The 22,135-nt window shown below is 40.1% G+C and overlaps 1 protein-coding gene across 3 annotated transcripts in view; it reads left to right on the top strand.

The window, feature by feature from the left end:
- Positions 1-22,135, top strand: part of RFTN1 (raftlin, lipid raft linker 1) — a 95,974-nt gene that overhangs the window by 68,140 nt on the left and 5,699 nt on the right. For all 3 annotated transcript variants that reach the window (XM_030009956.2, XM_030009960.2, XM_030009959.2), the window contains exons 6-9: positions 236-439; positions 9,476-9,591; positions 20,403-20,506; positions 21,931-22,012. In XM_030009956.2, coding sequence (XP_029865816.1) covers positions 236-439; positions 9,476-9,591; positions 20,403-20,506; positions 21,931-22,012 — 506 coding nt within the window. The remainder of the gene's footprint in view (positions 1-235; positions 440-9,475; positions 9,592-20,402; positions 20,507-21,930; positions 22,013-22,135) is intronic.

Genomic DNA, 22,135 nt, shown 5'->3' on the forward strand with positions numbered 1-22,135 from the left:
TGAATTCACAATTAGTAACAAATACCATAACAGCAATCAAAATATTGTATTGGGTTTTGGGACCCTACTGTGTTGGACACTGCAGAAATGTATTAAAGAGATAACCACATCCCAAAGTATATTTTGCAGTTGCACAGTGAAATCAGGCAAGGGCAAACAGTGGGTTATACATTGCTTTAGCTGAAATATCATTAAATGGTTGTTGCATTACTCCATGTTTTTTACTTTTTGGTAGAAGCAGAGATCTTCACTCTCTTCAACAAGCCAAAAACCCCACAAAGATGCAGCCGGTATTATACAGTGACTATCCCTATGAGGATCTCCAGGAATGGGCAGACTGTCAGCAGCTTAGAAGCAAATTGGCTGGAGCACATGACAGATCACTTCAGGAAAGGAGGCTCATTGGTAAATGCCATCTTCGGCCTTGGAATGGTAAATGGTATGGAAATTACAGAAAGCATTATGCTGTGATTATTTTCCTTTCTCCTCTAATAGAGGTCATTATCTTTGAAGAGAAGACATTTGGGAGGTGCTTTAATATACGCTTGGGGCAGATTTGGTTTAGATCAGCCTATTTCAGTGAAATGGAATGAAAGCACAGGAAATATTTTGGCATTTGAATAAGGAAAGCAGCTTATGTATTGTATTTTATAAACATACTAGAGATGATCCTGTAATTGCAGAAATATACAGTTAATAAACAGTACCAAGTAAAATGAATTAAACTATTAAGATTGTAAAGCAGATGACATAAATGGAAGAGTGGCTTTCTTCTTAGCTGCCCGGACACAAACTGCATCTGGGTCTGATTGCAGATCAGTGTAAGGACCCTCCAGTTTCATCTGGCCAACATGTAGTCAGTTACTCCCAGTTCTTGCAGAGACCCTTTCCACCTTGATGGCACAATGTTGTACATAATGGTCTTCTATGTTTGTTCTATCCTAGCTAGTGTGTTCATACAAGTGGTGGATAAATGTTGGTCTTAAATTGAGAAGAATAAAGCCCAGATTTTTGCATGTTGTGAAAATGTGGCACTGATAATAACTGTAGCCAGTCTGTACTACAGCCGTGGCCACGATGGCTTTGAAGACAAGCCTGCTGTACAAATAAAGGCTTTGGTGCATAGTAGGGGTCTGAGAGACATAACCAAGGGACCATGAGAACAATCCAAGGGAAGTACTTGAACATGAAAATGTTGAAGTTACAGCCAGATTAATTTTACTGGAAAATTATGTGACTAGTATACTTTATGGTTAAAGTGCTTATGGCTGAATCTTTCACCTAATTTTGGTTTGTTTTGCATTCTTCAAAAGGAATGCGGTAACCCATAGATTGGGCACTGCTACTGAGATTAGTGGGTTTGTGCCTCAAAATTATAGGGGAACTGCTTCCAGAGCATCTTCTTCCCATTTTGCTGCTGTTCAGAGTTCCAGGACCCATGATAAAACACAGTAATATGAGTTGGTTCTGGTAAAAGTCAATCAGGAAATTAACAGGCAATCCTAATTTTTCATTTTGCAAGAAAGTAGCAAAAAAGGAAGGTCTAAAGTTCAGCTGATGGAATGCTTTCACACAACTTCCTGGAAAGCCTTGTAATTGCTAGTTAACTTGCTTAAAAACAAATGGTCATTTACTTTATGTGTATAAATTGGAATTCATAGAGGCAAACCTAATTGGCTCTATCAGGCTGAGTGTTTTCTTTAATAAAAACTGCTTATCAGTGCACTATAAAATGCTTTAAAACCAGCATTTTTTCTGTTATTTAAACTTCTAAAGTTCATTTACATAACAGAGGCCTGGGGGAAGTTCATGTATTTGAATACCAGAGTGAGGAGTACTGGATAATTGCCTGCAGACATAGATAAAGTAGGTTTGAATGATGACAGTAAAGTTTCAATGCAAAGAGGACAACAAATTATGTAAAAGTGGACAGATTCAGGATTAAGTTAGATTAGAGATTGAAGATGAACAGTTAATAAAGATTTTTATTAACATTTTACAGTTACAGGAAGAACAGGTTTAGAAGTCAAAAGCACAGAGTTAAGGTTTCTAAAAGTATATTAATTAGAACAGTTACATTAAAACACTATGAACGTGCCCATGCTATTAGAAGAACATTTGCTAAGAACATCTGTAAGTTGCTATCAGTTGCAGTTAAGTGTTTATGATTTAGATCCTAACATTTTCCTGTGCTGCAGAGAAATGGAACAGCTTTTTCACTCATATGCCAGCCAGTATGAAACAAACCAGGGTAGGGAGGAGGGAGGAAAGAGGAGGCGGAGGGCTTCTCAGCTCCTTACTTTTTTCTAGCCTTTTATAGCAGCCTGTCCAGCTCTTCATAGCTGGTCTCCTTATTCACTGATTAATCCTCTTCCAAATTAAGGTAATATTAGCATACTTTCTTTAATTGGTTATATCACATTTCTTTGTTCTGGGGGCTGTTTTTCTCTTTTGCTTAAAGTATGAATTCATTAATTTGCTTATTAGACTTAAAAGCAGGGTCATTATCATCTTCTTTTCCCCCTTGTCCTTGGAATGCCCAGTGAAGTGAAGATTTCCAGATTGTCAGTAGTCATAAATCTGTTCCTTCCTTCTGCCAACAGTTTAATAATTAGTCTTTAAAAGAGTTTTAGAGTTCACTGATAACAATTGTTTCTTTTTGCTTTTTTGTACCAGATAATTATAAACAGAAATATAACGCAATTGCAAATTACCATATGTACACCACGCAGTGTTACACCATATATTAAATGTATTCAGATTTTGCTAGTAAGTTAAAAACAGCAGCTTGCTTGGTCCTTAAATGTTCTCATGTTGACAAACAACAGTTATGTGAATTTGGAGTTCGGTTACTTGCTGGTGTTTTTCATCCAACTCATGTCATTGCTAATTGTGCCCGTAGTTCCAGGTGTAAACTGATCCTGCCTAGTGATCTAAAGTGATCATAGGACTTCACCCTTGCCCTCTTCTAGTGAGAAGTGGAGCCTGTAGCAGCAAGCTACAGATTAATACCATTGGAAATGGAAAGGATGTAACAGGTGGGGTCTCCTCCTTTCCTATAACAGCAAGTGTCCAATCAGCAGTGTGAGAAGGGAGGAAGAGTCAAAGCTAAGATTATATTTTGATGCCTTAACAGAGTAATCACAAGCCTGCTGTCTTTAACTGTTTTGAACTGCAGGTCTTTAAATGCCTGGCATTCTTGTATTTGTTTCACCATTCTGTCTGTGGATTTCCTGCCTTTCAAAGTTAGAAAAAGCCAGCCAACCAACCAGAAAACATTGGCAATACTTAAAGACAAGGCAAATGAAACAAAATGTGAGTTGCTTGGAAGAGGAAAGTAGGCAGGTTTTTAGAGGGTCAGATTGATAGTCTGTGTTATATTCGCATTGCCTCTGACAAAGGTGAACCAGATTTGGCCAATTACAGTCACCTTATCCACTGCAGTGGCTGGGATTTTTATCATCCATATGGAATTATTTTCTCTGTGTGTACTGAAGGTGAAAAGAGCCAGGAGGAGGGAGGAATATAAATATGAAGCAAAGGCCAAAATTCAAGTCACATGCCACATAAAGCCACAGATAGCTAGTTTTCCTCATTGAGAGCAACAGCAGCCTAAAGGTTAGTTTCCTAGATAAGGGGCATTTGCAGTTCAAAGACAACGAGGGGAAGATTGTTGCCCACTACGAAAGCTGTCATGGTAAAGTAAGAAATCTTTTCCGATATACTTCTTGTAAATCAGAAGCAAGAACATCAAAATAGCTTTTTGTCAACTGAGCTACATCAAATATTTATACAACCCTGTGAAAATAGCTTTTTGTGCACAGTAGGATACCTTAATAAAAAATGCACTGGTAATGGAACATATTCAGAGGAAGTATAGTGATTGTAACCTTTACGCTTGGAGCCTTTTCTTTAAGAAAGAGCGAAGTTATGTCAGTTCAAGAGTAGAGATTGGGAAATGATACCACAAACAGCAGAGTCAAAATGGTTTGTTTTATTGGCATTCCTTACTGCCCTATTGCAAATGAACTAACATTTGGAATTATTAAAGACCTTTTTAATGTAGGCTAAGTTCCAGGAGCTAAATCTTATTAAACAAGAGATTACCAAAAGAGAATACAACTGCATCAGAATCAGGAAGTACCTTGCATGAGAAACAGTGGAAACTGGAAAGACCAACTCACCATCTAAAGCTTTAGATGGCTGATCTTTGTAGACAAGTTAGGTAAGATTCAGCTGAATAAATGTAGGCATCTGCCCAGCAGGTATCTGCAGATGAGTTGTCACTCAAAAGTGCCATTATGATCAATGGAGATCTAGGCCTAGACCAATATGGTCAGTAGGATTTGTGTTGTGATCCACCTCATCCTACATCAGATATGTAAAAGATTCAGATAGAGTGGCGTGGGTGATTTAGTGACAGCAGAACTAGATAAGACTGAGATACTCAGTGCCTCCTTTGCCTTAGTCTTCACTGACACAGTCTTCCAGGCCTCTGAGCTTAGAGGCAAGGTTCAATGAGGTGCAGGACTAGCAGCAGTGGGTGAAGATCAAGAGGGATTGCTTCAGTTCCTGAGACCAAATGGTATACATCTAAGGGTGCTGAGAGAGCTCGTTAATGTCATAACAAGGCCACTCTTAGTCATCTTTGAAAGGTCAGGGGAGGTTTCCAACACATGAGAAAGGCAAAGGTTGCACCTATCTTTAAAAAAAGGCCAAAAGGACAATCCAGGGACATACAGGGTGGCCAGCGTCACTTCATTCCCAGGTAAATCATTGAGTTAGTCTTCTTGGAACACATTTCTGGACACATGAAGGAGAAGAAAGTGATTGGGAACAGTCAGCATGGATTTAACAAGAGTAAATCATACTTCACAAAACTGATTGTCTTCTGTGATGAAATGACGGTGGATGAAGAGAAAGCAGTAGATGTCATTTTAGGTGAATTCATCAAGGAAGTTTGACAGTGGCTCCCACAATATTTTTGTATCCAAGTTAGATGGATAGATTGGATGACAACTAGACAGGTAAAAAACGGGTTGCATGGCTAGGCTCGGAGGGTCATGGTTAATAGGTCACACTTTACCTGGAGTAACAAGTGGAGTACCACAGAGATCTATCCTGGGACCTGTTGTGTTTAACAACTTTATCAATGATGCAGAGGAGGCAACGGGGCTTGCTTTTGTCAAATTTGCAGTTGATACCATACTCACGGGTGCAGTTGATGTGCTTCAGAACTGGGCTGCTGTCCAGAGGGACCTGGGCAGGCTGGAAGAACATACCAGCAGGAGCTTTTTGAAATTCCATGAGGACAAATCCCCTGCCTCTAGGAATGGAGAGGCCTTTTCACTAATCCAGGCAGAGGACTGCCTGGCTGGGTAGCAGCTCTGTTGAAAAGGTCCTGGGGGATATTAGTAGGCAGCAAGCTGAAGATGAACCAGCAGTATGCCCTGGCAGTAGAGAAGGCAACAGCATACCAGGTTGTAATGACAAGAATATAGCCAGTAGATGAAAGACAGTGATTATCTTCCTCTAACTGGTGCTCATTAGATTGCATCTAGACCACATACTGTGTCCAGTTTTGGGCCCTCCCCCAAAGGGGGCAAGGAAGATGTTGACAAACTGCAGCTAGTTTAGCAGAGGGCCAACAAGATAGTTAGTGGCTAGAGCACTTACCCTGTGAGGAAAGGCTGAAGGAGCTAGGTTGGTTCAGCCTGGAGAAGGGACAGCTTTGGGGGACCTAACAGTGCCTGGCAATGCCTAGGAGGAGACTATCAAGAAGATGGATCCAGGCTTTTGACTGAGGTGTATGGTAGGAGGATGAGAAAAAATGTACATAAACTAAAACAAGAGAGGTCCTGGCTGGATATAAAGAAAAACTTTTTCATCATGAAAACAGTTACGCTGTGGAGGAGGCTGCCCAGGAAGTTGTGCAGTCTCCATCCTTGGAGATTTTCAAGATGCAACTACATAAAGCCCTGAGCAATCTTGTCTGCACTTGTATTGAACCTGCTTTGAGCAGGAGATTGGACTGGAGACCTCCTCAGGTCCCCATCCACCTGAATTATTCTATGATTCTATGAAACTGGGTCCTGAATGAAATAATGGTTATTTCTCTCCATCAATTTTAAAGAGAGCCTTGGACGACTAACTCAGCTGTAGACCTCTATACCATAAATATCTAATGTTAGATTATGTGGATCTCACCTAGTGGGCCAGCTGTAGAACATGTGACTGGAGAATTAAGTTGCTCTTAGAGCTAGAGCATCTGTGTGCTAAAGTTATTGCAGTTAGACTCAGAGCATCTGTCCATCTCCTTGTCCTTCCACATGTGTGTAAGAGTTTCCCTGAAATTCCTGCTGATCCTGACACCATAGCATGGGTTACGTGTGCCTTTTCTCCAAAATATGACCCGTTAACTCTCTTTTTGCTGCTTTCTCCTTTCCTACAATTATTCTCAGCATCCCAAATCCTTCACATATGAAGGAATTAATGATCCAGTTATTCTTTCCTTTACCTCTCCCTTTTTGCTGGAAAAGTAGTAAATGACCTGTAAAAGGGAAGATGTATGGCCAAGGTGCGAGAATTGGCAGACGTGCATTCATGGCATGAAAGTTTAAATGTTGTGGCATGACAGGTAGAGAGGAGTTTGGTTATGGTTAAGAGGGAAAATCTTAATGAGCGTCATCAACCAGTTTCTCTTACAGAGTTTTTCACCAGCATTGCTTTGTTGAACAGACACCAGTATGCAGCAGCTGTCTCTCCCTCATAATTTTTCCCCTTCCAGTTTCCTCATTTTCTGTAGGTTTCTTTCCTGGCCAAAAAATTAATGGATCTTAGGATTGACTGGATGTAGCATTCAACAGTAATTATTGTACATCCAACAAGGAAGCGAAGTCATAGAATCATAGAATCATTTAGGTTGGAAAAGACCTTTAAGATCATCAAGTCCAACCGTAAATCTAACACTGCCAAGTTTATCTGCTGCATGTAGGGTCTCACAAGCTCAGCTATTAGTTTCTAAAACATTACATATGTGCCATAATGTTCACATATGTGGAAGCTGTGAACTGCATGAGTGGAATGCGCAGCAGAGTGAAACATAAAGGATGATTTATGAGTGAGTGTAAACACACGCATGCTGATTGTGTTTTGATCGCTTATTAATTAGCTGGCAAATGCGTGGGGCGAGCAGAAGCTGCAGTTGTGCCAACAGTGTGACACTGAATTTTATTAAGAGAATTCACGGTACAGGAGCAGTACACCGACACTGTATAAAACTTCCTGGCAAGATCTGGATGTCTGTGTCTAGTAGGGATCTATGGGTTTCTGCTTTCAGCCTTAGGTGCTGTCCTGTCATCCTTGCTTTGGAAAATTAAAGTGTTATTTGTTCATTGTGCATCCTAAAATAGATTTTCATATGGGTTTGGGTGTTGGAACGTGATGTATTGCACAGAAGTTGAGTTGATTCCTGCTTTGAAATGTGGGGTCTAACAAAGTGCCATTTCTGAATGAAATATGATAATTAAGTCTTGTACCCATTTGTATGTGGCAAGCTTGTTCTCCCTATGTTTTCTAACCTGTAACCCAGCTACTTAGTGATCTGGCCTGTTATTTCACAACAAAAATGTCTGTTCTCACTTGGATGAGAAATCTGTCTAGATGACAGGAGTTACTGCTTTGTAGTCCAGCTCATCCTGGAGCAATATGTAGTACTGGCTTGCTGTAGCGGTGAGGAGTTGTCTTCTCTCTTATTCTAAATGGAGTTACAGGAAACCTGCCTGGGGAGACAGTCAGTGTGAAAGTAGATAGTGTATTTTTCATCTTCGAGTCTCCCAACAGAATCCCAAGGAGAGTCCCTAGTAAGTGGTTTACAACTTTCTTCCGTCACAACCAAACTAAAAAAAAACACACACTGTGTTAGTTTAGATACAAGTATTTGCATCTGCTCACTTACAACTTAATGACTTGATTGAAACTGCAGCAAGAGAGAGTAGTGGACTGTGCAAATAGGAGAAAGGGGGTATGCAAATGCTTGACACCTTCAGCAACAGTCTTGCTACAGTGTCTGCAGACATAAGCCTCCAGCTGTAGGAGTCCGGTTTGTTGTCGGCAAAGCCCACAACAAATTTATTATTTCCAGATAATAAATTGAATTTAGATCATATAATGATGTCGGAAGCTGTTGACCAAGAGTGTGTCTGCAAGAGGGAAGAAGCCTCTTAATCCTCTTCACTGCCTCCTTCGTGAAAGTTGGTTCTGAGTTTGATACACCTTTTCCCTTGGAGGCAGCGATGCCTTCCCACTGGCATTTCTTGACCTCATAACATCAACCAGGGAAAGCAGGAGGACCTGATGAAACAGCTAAGCAGAAGACTCTTGTGTCAGTTCAGGAATCTGTTGGTTTGGCATGTGTGGTTGCATTTTAAAAACATAAATCATACCAGTGCAATGAACATAGCTTTCCTAAAAATGTAAAGAAACTATCATGCAAAACACAACACTTGGGGAGGGACTGAGCAAGGTCTTTATAATCAGTCACACAGGGTAAATATATTATTTAAACTAGAAAGGCTGAAAAACATGCTTTGTGACAATGTGAGAAGAGTCTTCTGTGTTCGTAAAGAGTACAGTACCACTTATTTACAGTTTTTCAAAATATAATTCTATCGCTTTATCATTTAGCTTATTTTAGCAAAGAAAGGTGAGTAATTTTTTTTCAGTTACTCTGATTCTATTCTGTCACGGAGCTGACAAAACTTGAGTTCTTGCATGTGAGAGTGATTGCTGATTATGGAGCATACGGCTAAGTTGAAGGAGAAAGTGCTGCTCAAGTGACTTTAATAGTATGTGTTGTCTGAAAAAAGGCTGAACGTGCTGGGAATACAAATGAGAATAGCGAGCCACTAAGCCAGATGGTCAAAATGCCTTCATAAATTGATTAAATAGTTATGAATGTATCTTTTCTTTCACACCGTTCAGATATGCCAGATCATCCTTAGTCCATGTAGATCACTGTAACTGCAATGGATGATCCATACATAGGGTTCTGACTTGTGTGAATGAATGGGTATAGTCATTAATATCAGTGTACCTTCAAAAGCCCTTGAAAAGTTGACATAATATGTAGTCTTTAGCCCCAAAAGCGTGTGTATAACTTCAAGTAAATGAGCAGTACTGCTGAACTAAGGACTGAATTGATTTTGCCTGCTCAGAATGGGAGAGCTGTGTTTTTTGAGGACAAACTCTGGAATAACAGAGTGGACAGTAAGGTTTGCTATTAGAGAGTAGGATTGCTCTTAAAAACTGCTAGAGATATTAGTCTCATTCATTTAATAGAGCTGGACTATCAGAGGAAGGTCTATGCACTTTTTTATTAACATCCTTGGAAGAATTTGTTATTAATAAATTCAAATGCCTCACTACACATGGGGTGTCTTCCATAAAGCTTACAGGTAACCCTGTGTTTTCACAGATTCTTTGCATGGGACAATGGATGGAGTTTTCCTCTTTGAAGATGTTGCTGTGGAAGACAGTAAAACCGTGCAGGGCTATGATGCAATTGTTGTAGAGCAGTGGACTGTCCTGAAGGTACGTGTGCAGTTTTTCTTCTTTGATTTTTTTTGTAAATCAAAATACTCCAAGACTGTGAGGCAGACTCTTACATACTGATCTGTGCTTCAACAGTACCAGACAGGCAACTGAGGTAAAGGAATGCAACATAACAGTAATGCCAGTTAACCACACTCTAGGTTTGTATGATGCACTTTTGATTTTTATAATCTCTGTGCTTTACTGGGGGGATAGGAAATGTGAATGATGGTGAGCAGTGAAACTCAGGGCTGTCTGTCCCAAAAATACAGATGTCTGCTAGATTAACTGTAAAGAGGATCTCCATTGGTTGTCAGGGCAACATGATCACACAAGTCACTGTAGCATCGCAATTCTAAAGGCGGCGGCCCTTTAGGTAGGCCTAGCTGCGGTAGGAATGCAGATAACTGCATTTGTTTCTGTCTGAAGTCCTTCATATGCTGAAAGAACTGTATATTCTGGATAGGTCCCTATAAACAAACCACGTGTGTTATAGATTGGCTTTTTACTGATCCAAGTGCACACTCACATCAGTAGAAACACTGTTTAGATCAGATCAGTCGGTACTGATCTTCCACAGCAAATTTGATACACAGATAGGTATTTGAAAAGCTGGGCTTAAAATTCTTTGTGACTTGAAGCAGAAAGATCACGGGGGAAAAGAAGATACCGTTGTGTAACTCTTGGAAGGTTTGGGGTTTTTTTATTTGATTACTTGTCTGCCAGAAATAGATGTTATGTATCTATAAAGGCAATACCTGATCTTTTTACTTGGAATATATTGTAAATGGTGTAAAATCCTAAGACAGACAAGCAAGGCACACACATGCCAAAAGGATGGATTAAGGGAAAAAGGGACAGATGCTAGACCAAACGTATAAAATTCCAGACTAGGATTAAGAGTTTGGTTATTAAATGATGACTTTGTAGTGTAGCAAGAAACAGCCATATAATAATGGCTAGAAACTTCTTGAAGAACAGTGTAATGCGTTAATGGCAGTTTTTCTTGTGCTAATATGCATCTGAACAAACAACTCCTATATTACATTTAATGTTATTCCAGTTATTACAACTTGACTGTAAATTCTTGTTCATTTTTAGGGTCAAATTGTGGTGTTGCCACTCAGGAGCAAGGTTTTGGTATAATGACGGATGGTTCCATGAGTGCATTAGGTAGTGCTGATCAAGAAGGCAAATGTTAAGAAGCATTAATGTTAACCATATGTTACAAACTGTTAGGAAGGGAATAGATGGTGAAACAGCAAGCATGTACTACTACATACTACTGTATAAGCCGTGGTTTGACAGCACCTTATTTCAGAAGGTTACGTTATCACCATAATTGTTCAGAGAAGAGCAGTGAGGATGATCAATGATACAGACAGCTTCCATGTTAGGAAGACCTTACGTGGTGTGTCCTTTCAGCCTGGAACAGAGAAGAGTTGTAGGGAATGGTGTAGGTAGAGGGCTCCTAAGTCACGGGAGGCATGTAATTAGGGTTTGATTGTTTGCCACCTCTTCCAGTTTAAGAACTAAGGACTGTCAAATGGCACTAGTTGGGGCCAGGTGCAAAGCAAACAAAAAGGAGATAATTCAGGTAATTCTTTATGCAGCAAGCAGCAGATCTGTGGAACTCCTTTCTGGAGAATGCTGTGCATTCAAGAAGCTTAGATGGGTTCAGGTGAAAGCAATGTTGTTTTTTCCTCTAACTTATCTATCTCTGTGTTTATACAAGCATTTTAATTCAGATCAGGAGCGTGTTTTTGAAGTGAACCCCTTGATCCTCCCCACTTAATATGCCTCACCTCACATCACAGAATGGTCTCATATTGGACAAACTCAATTCCTTTCAGTAGAAACTAAACCAGACATGCTGAGAGGAGGTACAGAAAATATTTGGGGCAGGTATCTTACATTCTTGCCCTGATATATATTATTCTTCCTTAGCTGTCACTTATAGCTATGTTAGAGACAGCTTTCTGAGTTAAATGGATTCTTGGTCTGAACCACTTCAGCTCTTAGACAACCAGTGAAAAGTTCTCTCTGTCACTAGGATACTGCAACAAAGTTATGCATAATGGCCCCTACGCACCTCTTAGTTTGCTCTGTGAGGACACAAGGAAGTTTATCTCAAGCTACATGACAAGGACAGCATCTGATAATGGGGATCCTGTGAGGGCAGAGTGGTGACCAAAACACTAGGACACAGCAGAAGAGTATCTTCTAGCAGGGCCCCTTGAAGCATTAGAGCCCTGGTAGGTGGAGTATCATTTGCCTGCAATTCTAGCAGTTCCATTCTGGAGACACAGCTGGTCAACAGTTTAAGGAATCAACCTCCCAATACCATCTGGTGTGTCAAGAGATGCTGTACTGCCGCACACCATGTCTGTGTGAGGGCTAATGTGGAGAATCTCTTGTTCCAGACATAAGATTTGGTATGTCCAATTTCAGAAACTGACTGATAGCATATACACAGCTTGTTGGTATGATCAGATTATTCTCTGCTGTAATTTAAAAATTGGCTGCTGGGTGTTCCCTGGCAATTTTGCTCTTCTGAGATCAAGTGCCCCTCTTTTGGGGACATTAAGAATGTGTTACCCACCAATGTGAAAGTAGAAGAATATGGAGAAGAAATAGCCTGCTGAAGGAAGGAGGTTGAGGCGTTGGGGAACTCTTACCCCATGCGTCTTACCCATTTAGAAGAAGAGCAGAGCTGACCACATCTGTTTTCTTCTCCTGACAGTTAAATAACTGCCTGGATATTTCATGTGGATATTTCATGTCTCGTGCTTTCTGAGACATAATAGGCATAGGTAGGTAAAGTCATCAAGTGAATGAAAGAAAGACTGGAAGCCGGAGGATCTGTAGGCACTTGCCCAGTGTTGTACCCAGAAGACTAAGTTGCCTCTTCATTAAACCCTGTTTGAATTCAGCTTTATTTACCATAAGTGTGGAATAATGCAGTGGCAGAGGAAGGGACTGTAGAATGGGGGATGTAGAGGGAAGGAGATGGAATTCAGTAGTGACAGATGATGTCCGAAAGTCAGTAAAGGCTTTGTTTCTGTTACGAGTGCTTCAAAGTGAAATTATCACAGAGATAATTATGGAGCAGTGGAATGACTCAATAATGTAGACTTTCTTATTTTTTTATGTATAGGTTCAGCTCTGATCTAGGTTAACATTTTCCATTTGTTGTTTTCATTTGTACCAAGGCAGTGGAAGAAGCCCTGATGGGCAGCATGACATAAATGTGTATAATGGATCCTTATTTTAAATTTGTATCAGATTTGATTATCTGGGTGAGCTATGAGTTCAGATGTGGTCTTAACTGAATGTAAATTTATTGTGCTGTATCCTAATTAAGAAGAAGAAAAAAACAAACGAATCCCAGCCACAACAAAAGAAAGCTGTTTTAAAAAGGAAGACATGTAGCATGTATCAATGCCCTTAGTAATGAAAAAAGAACCTTTCTAAATGAAATGGTAAAGTTTTGCTGTTTAACCATAAAGGCAAGAGAGGGTTTGGCATACCTCTTAGCAGAGAAAGTGCTGCCTTTTTAATTGCTAAGGCTAATAGAGAAAACAAGTTGAACAGCGTGATGCACTCTGTGTGTGTGTAAAATGTCAGTTTGTAGAGGATGTAAAGCTCACAGCTGTCACAGTATGTGGTCCCAGCCAAGCAGCAGACAGGATGTAATAGCTCTGAGTAATTTAACTCTTTCTTCTCAAAGTAGAGCTGTGGCATTCTCTGCAAATGACCACAGGACTTCTAATGACAAAATGCTGCTCTCATCCTTATCACTTTAACTCTAAAAATGTCAGCGCATATTATTTCCACCACAGCCTCTGAGATCTAGCCCTAAAACTTGTTTGATGGTTTTAATTCTGCTTGTGTAGGCAAATGTGGGTAGACAGTTCTGATTAATCACAGCCTGCATGATTTCCCTCTCCCCAACTCTAATCTGTCACCTTCTCTTCCCCATTACCCAAAACAAAATAGCTAATAGTGTCTTTAAAATTTATTTTAGATATCTGCATTGTTCTGCTTCTGAAGCCTTGTTCATTTTGAAAATATTGTCCTTAATTTACAGGTATTTTCTCATTAAAAATCTTCAGCTGGTGATTCATCACTTTATATTTTTTGCTAAACCATATCTTTGGTGTACTGACATGAATTAAAATCTCAAATACATCACGGTGTTGCCATTTCCCTGGCAGAATCAAATGGGGTCACTGTCCGCTGTAGACACGGTAAACCTTTTAAACTGCGACATGCCAAAAGATTAAAAAATTTATCTCTGCTGAGCCTAGGTTGCAAGTTGCCTTAATGTAAGCCTTGAAACAAATTCTCTGGAAATGAGGATTTGATTTGTCTGTAAATCTGATTTAGGTCATATGTCAGTTAAGCTATGTTCTGCTGTCTCTGGCCATGGGAGAAAGGCATGACCAGGTCAGCAAAGGAACTGATGGTGGTGACCATGAAAAACAGTTGTGTGCGTGACCCTCTTTACCACCCAGAGGACATATATGTTGTTTGGGCATAATATTTCAGCATTTGCCCTTTGTTGCTTTTTAAGAAAAGCTGAACAAAAACCTTCAGGAGCCTGTTACCTTCAAAAGGTTTTTATAATTCTTGTTTCATTTTTTTATGTAAGATATGAAAGCAGCATATATACGTATATATTTGTCTATTGAACTCAGTAGACATATGCTCTGTACAGGATTAAAATCCACAGGCTAATCTTTCTTTGGTTTTGTTGATAAATTTAGTAATGAAATCTAGCAATACAAACTTGGAACTTCCCTGATACATTCTTGTGGCGCTGGCAGTATTGAATGTCTTAACAAGGCAAACAGTTCTTCCACATGAGTAAAGGGCACTTGAAGTAAACAGGCAGAAAAGCACAGGATTTAAAACAGTATGAATAAAAAAAAAATCGCTTCCTATCTGTCACAGGTTTGTGACGAGATCAGCGATAAGAATTAGTTCTCTGCTCACCCGTCAGATCTTTCAGGAAAAAGTGAGCATGCCAGATCTGAACTTTCCACTTAAGAACAAGCTGAGAAAAAGTATTTCAGTCCTCTTATATTGTCTAAAAAAACACACAGGGCACAAGTCACGTTTCTTTTCCCCAGCAGGTCACCTTTAGCCAGGCGGTAGGGCCCTGGCTAACGCACCTCTTTGACCCTACGCTCCTGTCTGGCCGGTTTGGGAGGGGCCTCATCATTTTGAGGGGCACGGGAAGCAGGTGTTGGGACCCCATAAATTGCATACACAGCCTGCATGTAAGTGAAGGGCAGTGTCAACATTTGCTTTCCTGCTGCCTGAACTGGTGGTACTAGAGGGTCTGTGCTTCAGCTGTGTTTCTCGCATGGAAATAGATACTAGTTCCGTAATGGTGGAGTGGTGCACAAAGCCTTTTTGCAAAAGCCAAATTTTGTTTGAGAATAAATTATAACCAAAGGAAATTATGTTGGGGAAGCTGCATGGAGATGATTAAGCTGTGTGTGGTAGGGCACCCTGGAGTATACAAGTTCTCAGGTAGTGTTTTTCTATGTTGGGTTTTTTCCCAAAACCAGTTGATGGACAAACAGTAAAATCAGTGCTCACCTTAAGGTACAGCACACATGTCTTGCAGGAATTGCAACTAAAAATGCCAGAGTTATTTAAGAAAATGTACTTGGATGGATTGCTAGATCACATTTATTTCTTGTGCTCAGTGGCCAGTTATGTGGAGTTGCCCAATCATGTGTACATTGCCCGTGCAATGGTAAGTTTAACACATTTCATAAGGTGCTTCTGTGCTTCCTTTGCGGATAACCCTCCGTGTCAACACATTCACCTTGTGGAGCTTTTGCTACCTATCCTGTGCTTCTATAAATGCAAAATTGTGTTGCTATGCAAATGTGCTTCTGTGTTACAGGTGCAGGCAATATCAGGAGCGCTCAAACGTTTTTGTTAGCTTATACACATGCTAGAAAGCAGGATTTGCATCTGCAGAAGTCACTGAGAGAAGTGGGCTTTGCAAGCACTGGAGTGTTTTTTGGTTGTTTTTTGTTTCACCCTAGACGTGGAGACAGATGTGAATGCTACTCAGCAGCCTATGTGTGTATTGAAATTGTGACTGGATACATCTGAATCACAGAAAAAACTGTCTTAGCAGGATGCTACCCCGTATAGTGTTAGAGCCTTATAGTCTCAAAAATATTTCACAGTGCATGAATTCACATATATTAAGTAATCATAAATAGCTCTAAATTACATATGCCCAGAACAGTGAGCAAAAAGCCTGTCTCTGGATTTAGTTATTACTTTTTTTTCTATTAACTTTCCGCTAAAGTCCCAATTTGGCAGCTAGTCTGTGCTGGTCAGGGACCCATCTGCTGCCAAAAGCCACTGGTGGTTTCTAAGAGCACAGGAGCTGTCGCACACCCCTCTGCTATACAGCTAACGGATGTGTAGCAAGTGTCTGCTAGCAAGGTGCTGTGGTGTATTGCACATGGAAGTTTAGGAGCAGCTCAATACTAGAAGAGCATAGTCCAACTTCTATTGCTGCAACACTTGTGAAAGTTCTCTTTTGCTTCCAATAAATGTTTTTAATGGATCGATAATGTTATATTGTTAGCAGAAATTACCTTTTGGAAGAAGTCTGAAAAGGAAAAAGGCAAATAATTCACAAATTTATAGCTTGGATTTAGTCTCCGTTGGCTGCGTTACTGCAAACATAAAACACTTGCTGCACACTTTTATCGGGTCATTCTTGCACAGCCCATATATTCAATTTATCTCATTTTATTTTCCTTCTTTTCCACTAAGGTGCAAGTTCTGCCTTCACCACTTCCTCTTCCTCCCTTCAGTGCCCTAGGAGAGAAAGCTCTGGCTTTGGCAGTGGTGGGGACTGGTAACCAGCCCTGGCTGGGGGTGCACGTTGCTTCCCTTGTGGGCTCTCCCCTCTATTTTTTGTAAGGAGCTGGGTTTGAATGCACTGCCAGTTTTCCCCAACAAACAGTAGGTTACACTTTCAAAGCGACTCGTGTTTTTTTACTTCCCATCTTCTTTGCCATCTGTCTGTAGATCTTAGTATGCAGTCTGTTAAGATTTGCCGATAAAGCTTTTATTAAGATTTATTTAATGGGATTTTCAATCTTCCACTCTTTAATCCATGTTGGAAAAAAATATTAAATAGTCACAATCCATAGCTGCCTTGTGACTAAATCACATTCACTTAACCCAGGAAAGAATGATTTCTAAAGAACTTCTTTCTGTCTCACAGGAGCTTAATAGTTGTCTTGTTTATTATCTTGCTGTGGTTAAAATTGCCACAGTAGGGGGGGAAAAGAAAAGAAAAATTGTTAATGCAGTTGTTTGTGTGGCTTGCCCTAGATATTATTGTTATCATTTTTTAATCATTTTTTTTCTTCTAATGAGCAGAAGCAACTGTGAAAGGAGAAAATGCTGAAAACAAACAGTACAACTATAAATGAAATGAATTCTTTTCATGTGATGCAAGTCAAGGGAAAAAACCTAGCTTAATATGCTCTGGCTTCTTGACACTCAAGGTGTGATCAGAGATTACTTATCATCCACAGGAGAGTGGGAAGCAAGTTAATTAAAATTTTCCACCCTTTCACTGAATGAAATGTCTCCCAGTTTGAGACGCATTATTTGAACACTTCTTTTTCAGAAGAGCTCTGGCACGTACTTTCTACTTCTGCTGGTGTTCAAATCCAATATTTGCTAGCTAGAAAGAGCATTGCAATTTCATCTTATGTATGTTTGAAATTTCATTTCCATTGTCTCAAATAATAGTAGATAAAATAATTTTAATTATTGTATTAAATATAAAATGAATACAAGATGACTCTTTTCCTCTGCACCCGTCCCCCAGTGTATTCTTTGTTTAGAAGCATTTTTGCTTTGGAAAGCATTTAATATGACACCAATTAAAGGCCCATATAACCATGACTCCTGCTGGCACACAAATTCCAGTCGTGGGATAGGATTACAACTGATGATTCAGGAGGGGGAGGGAGAAGTAATTTCTTGTGGTCTTAAAGAAAGCTTCAATTATCTGTATTTGCAAGTAAGGAGCTTGAAGCCCATATGAATTACACCTGTTTATTCAGGAGTGACTCCTTTCTCTTGTCTATCATCTTCAAACGCAGCCAATTATTAGTAGTAGTTTATTCCCCCAGGGAGCTGGGGAAGAGGTGCGGTGTCTGACTCCAGCAAGGCATCCTACAGAGTTGGAGAGAGCTTCTTAAAGAGCATGTGGAGCTCAGACGAGGTGTGCACCTCTGTATAATGTATATGCTTCCTTCCTCCAAACAGCCTAACATGCAGATTGTGGTGTCAGGTACCAGCACATACGAAAAATAAGAGGTTACCTTTTTGTAACAGTTGTACAGCATTCTTTCAACAGAGTTTTTTACATTTCCAGATTAAAAAAAATAAAATTATTTAAGCCTAACTGACTTTAATTTAATCTTAAATTTATTTTTCAGTAACTTTACACTTTTACATGTGCTTACCTGCTCTTTTCCTTTCTGCACTATTGGCATTGTGAAATACAACATCATCTGCTGCAGATGATGCTTAATCCTGACAAGTCAGACAGGTCCAAAGCCGGCCTTGTTTCGCCACTCAGAGCCTGCAGGGACAGTGGGCTGTGGCAGGAGTGACGGCGCGTCCCTGAAGCAATTTGGCTTCTGCAGCAGCCAAATGAGCTCTGCGTGGTATTGATGTCCTTCCTCGTTGCCATAATCTCCCTCTGATTTTTGACGTTTGCTGCACATCCTGATGCAAGGAGAAGGTTCTCCTTGCTAATCGCCAGCCTTAGGCAATGAATTCAAAACAGAAATCCTCTTTGCAACGTAAGATGTTGCTTGGGGCACAAACAAGGTCTGCTGTGCCAGTCTTTCCTGACCTGCTAGTCTTCCACTCTCTAAATGAGTGAGCGCCTTCTGTTTTTTCTTCTACAAATGCTGTTTGATGGAGGGAATGTTTTGGTCATCCTTTTATGTGTTCTTCCAGGCACCTCATTGCGGGCTTGCCATGGTGGATGCTCTGACCTTATTCTTAATGCTTATGTTGCATATTTTCGTCTTTAGTTTTGGAAGGCGTTGTTGACCAATCTCATAAATCTCAATGTGTTATTAATGTGTTTTCTTGAGACATTAGCTCTTAAAGGCATCTAGATACCTCATAATTTTTGCATTACCTTTGATTTTAAAAACTGGAAAGAGGGTGGAAATACCCATCTTACAGAGGGAAATGGGAGTCTGAGAAGACTCTGAATCTACCACGATCACAGATGTAGGATAAGTCCTAATCCCTTCAGAGGACATGAGTCAAAGGCCATGTGGTATTGCTTCCCTCTTGCAGGGCAACTCATTCCTCTCCTGGAGTTAGCAATTCTGGTCTGTACATGGTGATGTTGTAAAGTAGCAGTATCTCTGTATGTCCGTGAAAGCCTCTGTAGAGAAATCAGAAGTAACATTAGTAGAGTGTTCTCTTGCATGCACTTTCTGGAGTAGAGTTTTTAAACATTCTCCTTTTTAAGCAGGAGTGATACAGCTTCTTCAGCTATTTGCATTTGTGGTCATGATCAGGTTTTTAATAGGTATCGTCAGGCAGTCATTGAGTTATGAAGATATCAAGTGACCTAAATTACATTCTTTAGAAGAAAGGAATAGCTGAGATTGGAATTCACTAAAATACCTTGAAATAACTACAGCAGGATTTGGATTAGTTCTGATCAAATGACTATTTTATTACGGCAGAATAAATGGATTTTTTTGAGCTGCAAAACTATTGTGCCTTACCCAGTGTTGAGAATTGGCAGTTAAAACTCCTTGCGTGCACATGAAACCAGTGTAAGTGCCTGAGCTTTTTGGCAAATTTAATTGTTATTCCAATTGAGTGTAGTTATATTTGTAGAGACTAGTAGTTACCATTTGCCTGCTTTGTGTTTATTAAAATTAAAAACTAGTAAATATGCTTTAGCATCTATTTGTTAAATTACTGGAAGTCTTGGCAATTAGACACCTCACTGGAGCAATCTTTGTTGAAATCACCAGTGGTTCTTTCTGTGTGAATTACAGGGTCTACCATTTGGTAGAAAGAGAATTAGCAAGGCTCTGCTGGGTAGATCTGCAGCTGGAGCCAGACTTCTGCACTGAAAGGCAATGCTTTTGGTCTCGCCCACAGATCTCCTGATTCAAAATAACAAGGAAGCAATGCGTATTTGGGGGTGTTAAAAGGAATAGATCTGTACTTATATTCTGTTTATGTTGTTGTTGGCTATATTGCTCTTGATCCATCATGGCAGAGTAACCTGACTGATTTCAGTACAAATCTTCAGGATTTACTCAAGCCTAGACAAGTGCAGAATCCAGGCAAAGCAATGTTGTCATTTTTCAACTACTTGAATATATCTTTTTGCTTGGGAGGAGATAATTGGTAAAATACAATTAATTTGTCCTGTTCAGATCTGGAATCATCTAAAGCTACATGGATGACTCAGGCAGTGTAAAAACAAGATCACATATGTCTACCATTTTAAACGCTCATTTAACAGTTTGTAATGTACAGGCGATTGATAGGTCCTGTGTCTCATATTTTCGAACATTTTCCTTCCTGCCTAGCTGAACATACAAAATGACCCACTTCAGTACAAAAACCCATTCTCCCTCCCAGAGCACCCACACATGTATTGTTTCTTGTTGTTTTTTTGTTTTCTGGTTTTGTTTTTGTCAGACTGAATGTCACAGTCCAGTTGATAATGCTAACTGTTGATTGTTCTTTCCTAGGGAGTTGAAGTGCAGACGGATTACGTTCCGCTGCTGAATTCCCTTGCCGTGTACGGCTGGCAGCTGACATGCGTGCTTCCTACTCCGATTGTGAAGACAAACAGGTAGGTAGGAGGTGGGTGCTGCCTTTTGGCCAGGGAAGTTGCTGTATGAGCACCGCAGTCCATACAAGCAATTCTCCTTGCAGTTAGTGTGGTTTTCCTTGCATGCGCGCAGTAGCTGCCCTTGCAAGCCCTGCTGCAGCTGTTCTCTGGGTTTTCTGAGCATCACAAGCCACATGGGGCAGGAAGCATGTGTCTGGTGGGCAAAATACTGCAAGGCAGCAGTGCGGTTTCTGCATGAATTTTCTGGGTATTGTCTCTGCCTGTCTGTAAACTCCTTGACTGTAAAAGTCCCACTCTGGACTTCCTAGTAGCAACTCTTAGAGCAGAGACAAAACCTGTGACAACGTTTGGAGTGACATGTTGCCTGCCTGAAGAAAAGTCATTTTATTCTTAATAGAAGTCTGCCTAATGCTGCTGATACACACAGTCTAGCTGAGAAGAACCATGTGAGATTGGTGTATCATTACTCTAGTAGCCTTGTTTGCATGTATAATCATTCTGTGGTCTACTTTGCTATCATTAATAGTCTGAGTTTTTAACTATAAATGCAAGTCACTTAAAAATACTCTTCATAACTGTGGTGAAAAACAATCATCCCACTTGTTAATCATGAAGATGGCACTTTCTGAATTTTCACTGGTGAGGAATATATTTATATATACACCAATATAATCAGTCATGATTTTTTATCTTAAAAGAGTGAAAATACACCCAGTTCTTTATGAGATCTAGATGAAGACTACTCCTACACATAAAAACCTAAAAAGTAAAGGCCATCTGTGCTGGGAGAAAAACGATATTTAAGTTTTTCATGTATGTTTAAATATAGGAATGAATAGAAAATCACAATTATGATTTGTAAGCCCTGTCTCTTAAAGGTATACATGGTTTTCTTTCTCTTCTAGCTTTCTGTATCCCATTTATAACTTCAGTAACACCAGTCAGGTTGACAGTGCAGGAGGGCACCCACCCAATCTAACCACTGGTGGCATTTGCTTGTGCCTCCTACTGTGCTACAGACCTGTGCGTAGCACCCAGCCCCGTTCCAGATGGGTGCCCCGGGAGGGAGGGAAGGAGGGAGGGAGCACTCCGGTGTTGCTGAGATGCTGCTACACACAGGCATCATGGGCCTCAGGTTTCTTGCTTTTTGCTCCAAACAATTTATTCTGTGTTTACTCACTAGTGCTAAAACATTGAGCAAAAGTACGTCACAGGCTGACAGGCTCTATCAGGCTGAACAGTTGCGCTTTTTTCCCCCAAAATACCAGGCTGCTCAAAGACACAGGGGACAGACAATGTTTAGGTCATTCTTCAGTTTGTTGTTTTGACCTGCAGAAGTAAGTGACTGAGATGGATTTTCACTTTGAATGATGCTGGATGTGAATTTAATTCATTCTCAGGAGTGTGCATTTGTTTCTTTTCAGGGAGGGGAATTTATCTACAAAGCAAATTGTATTTCTTCAGAGACCTTCCTTGCCCCAGAAAGCAAAGAAGAAAGAATCTAAGGTAAATAACCTTGAGTTCCTGGGGTTTTTTGTTTTTTGTTGGAGGTATTTTAATATTGTAATTGATTTCCCATAGAAGTAAAAATGGCCTGTTCAGTGTTTCTGTGCTACTGTAGCAAGATAC

This window comes from Aquila chrysaetos, chromosome 3, assembly GCF_900496995.4.
Source record: "Aquila chrysaetos chrysaetos chromosome 3, bAquChr1.4, whole genome shotgun sequence".
NCBI lineage: Eukaryota > Metazoa > Chordata > Aves > Accipitriformes > Accipitridae > Aquila > Aquila chrysaetos.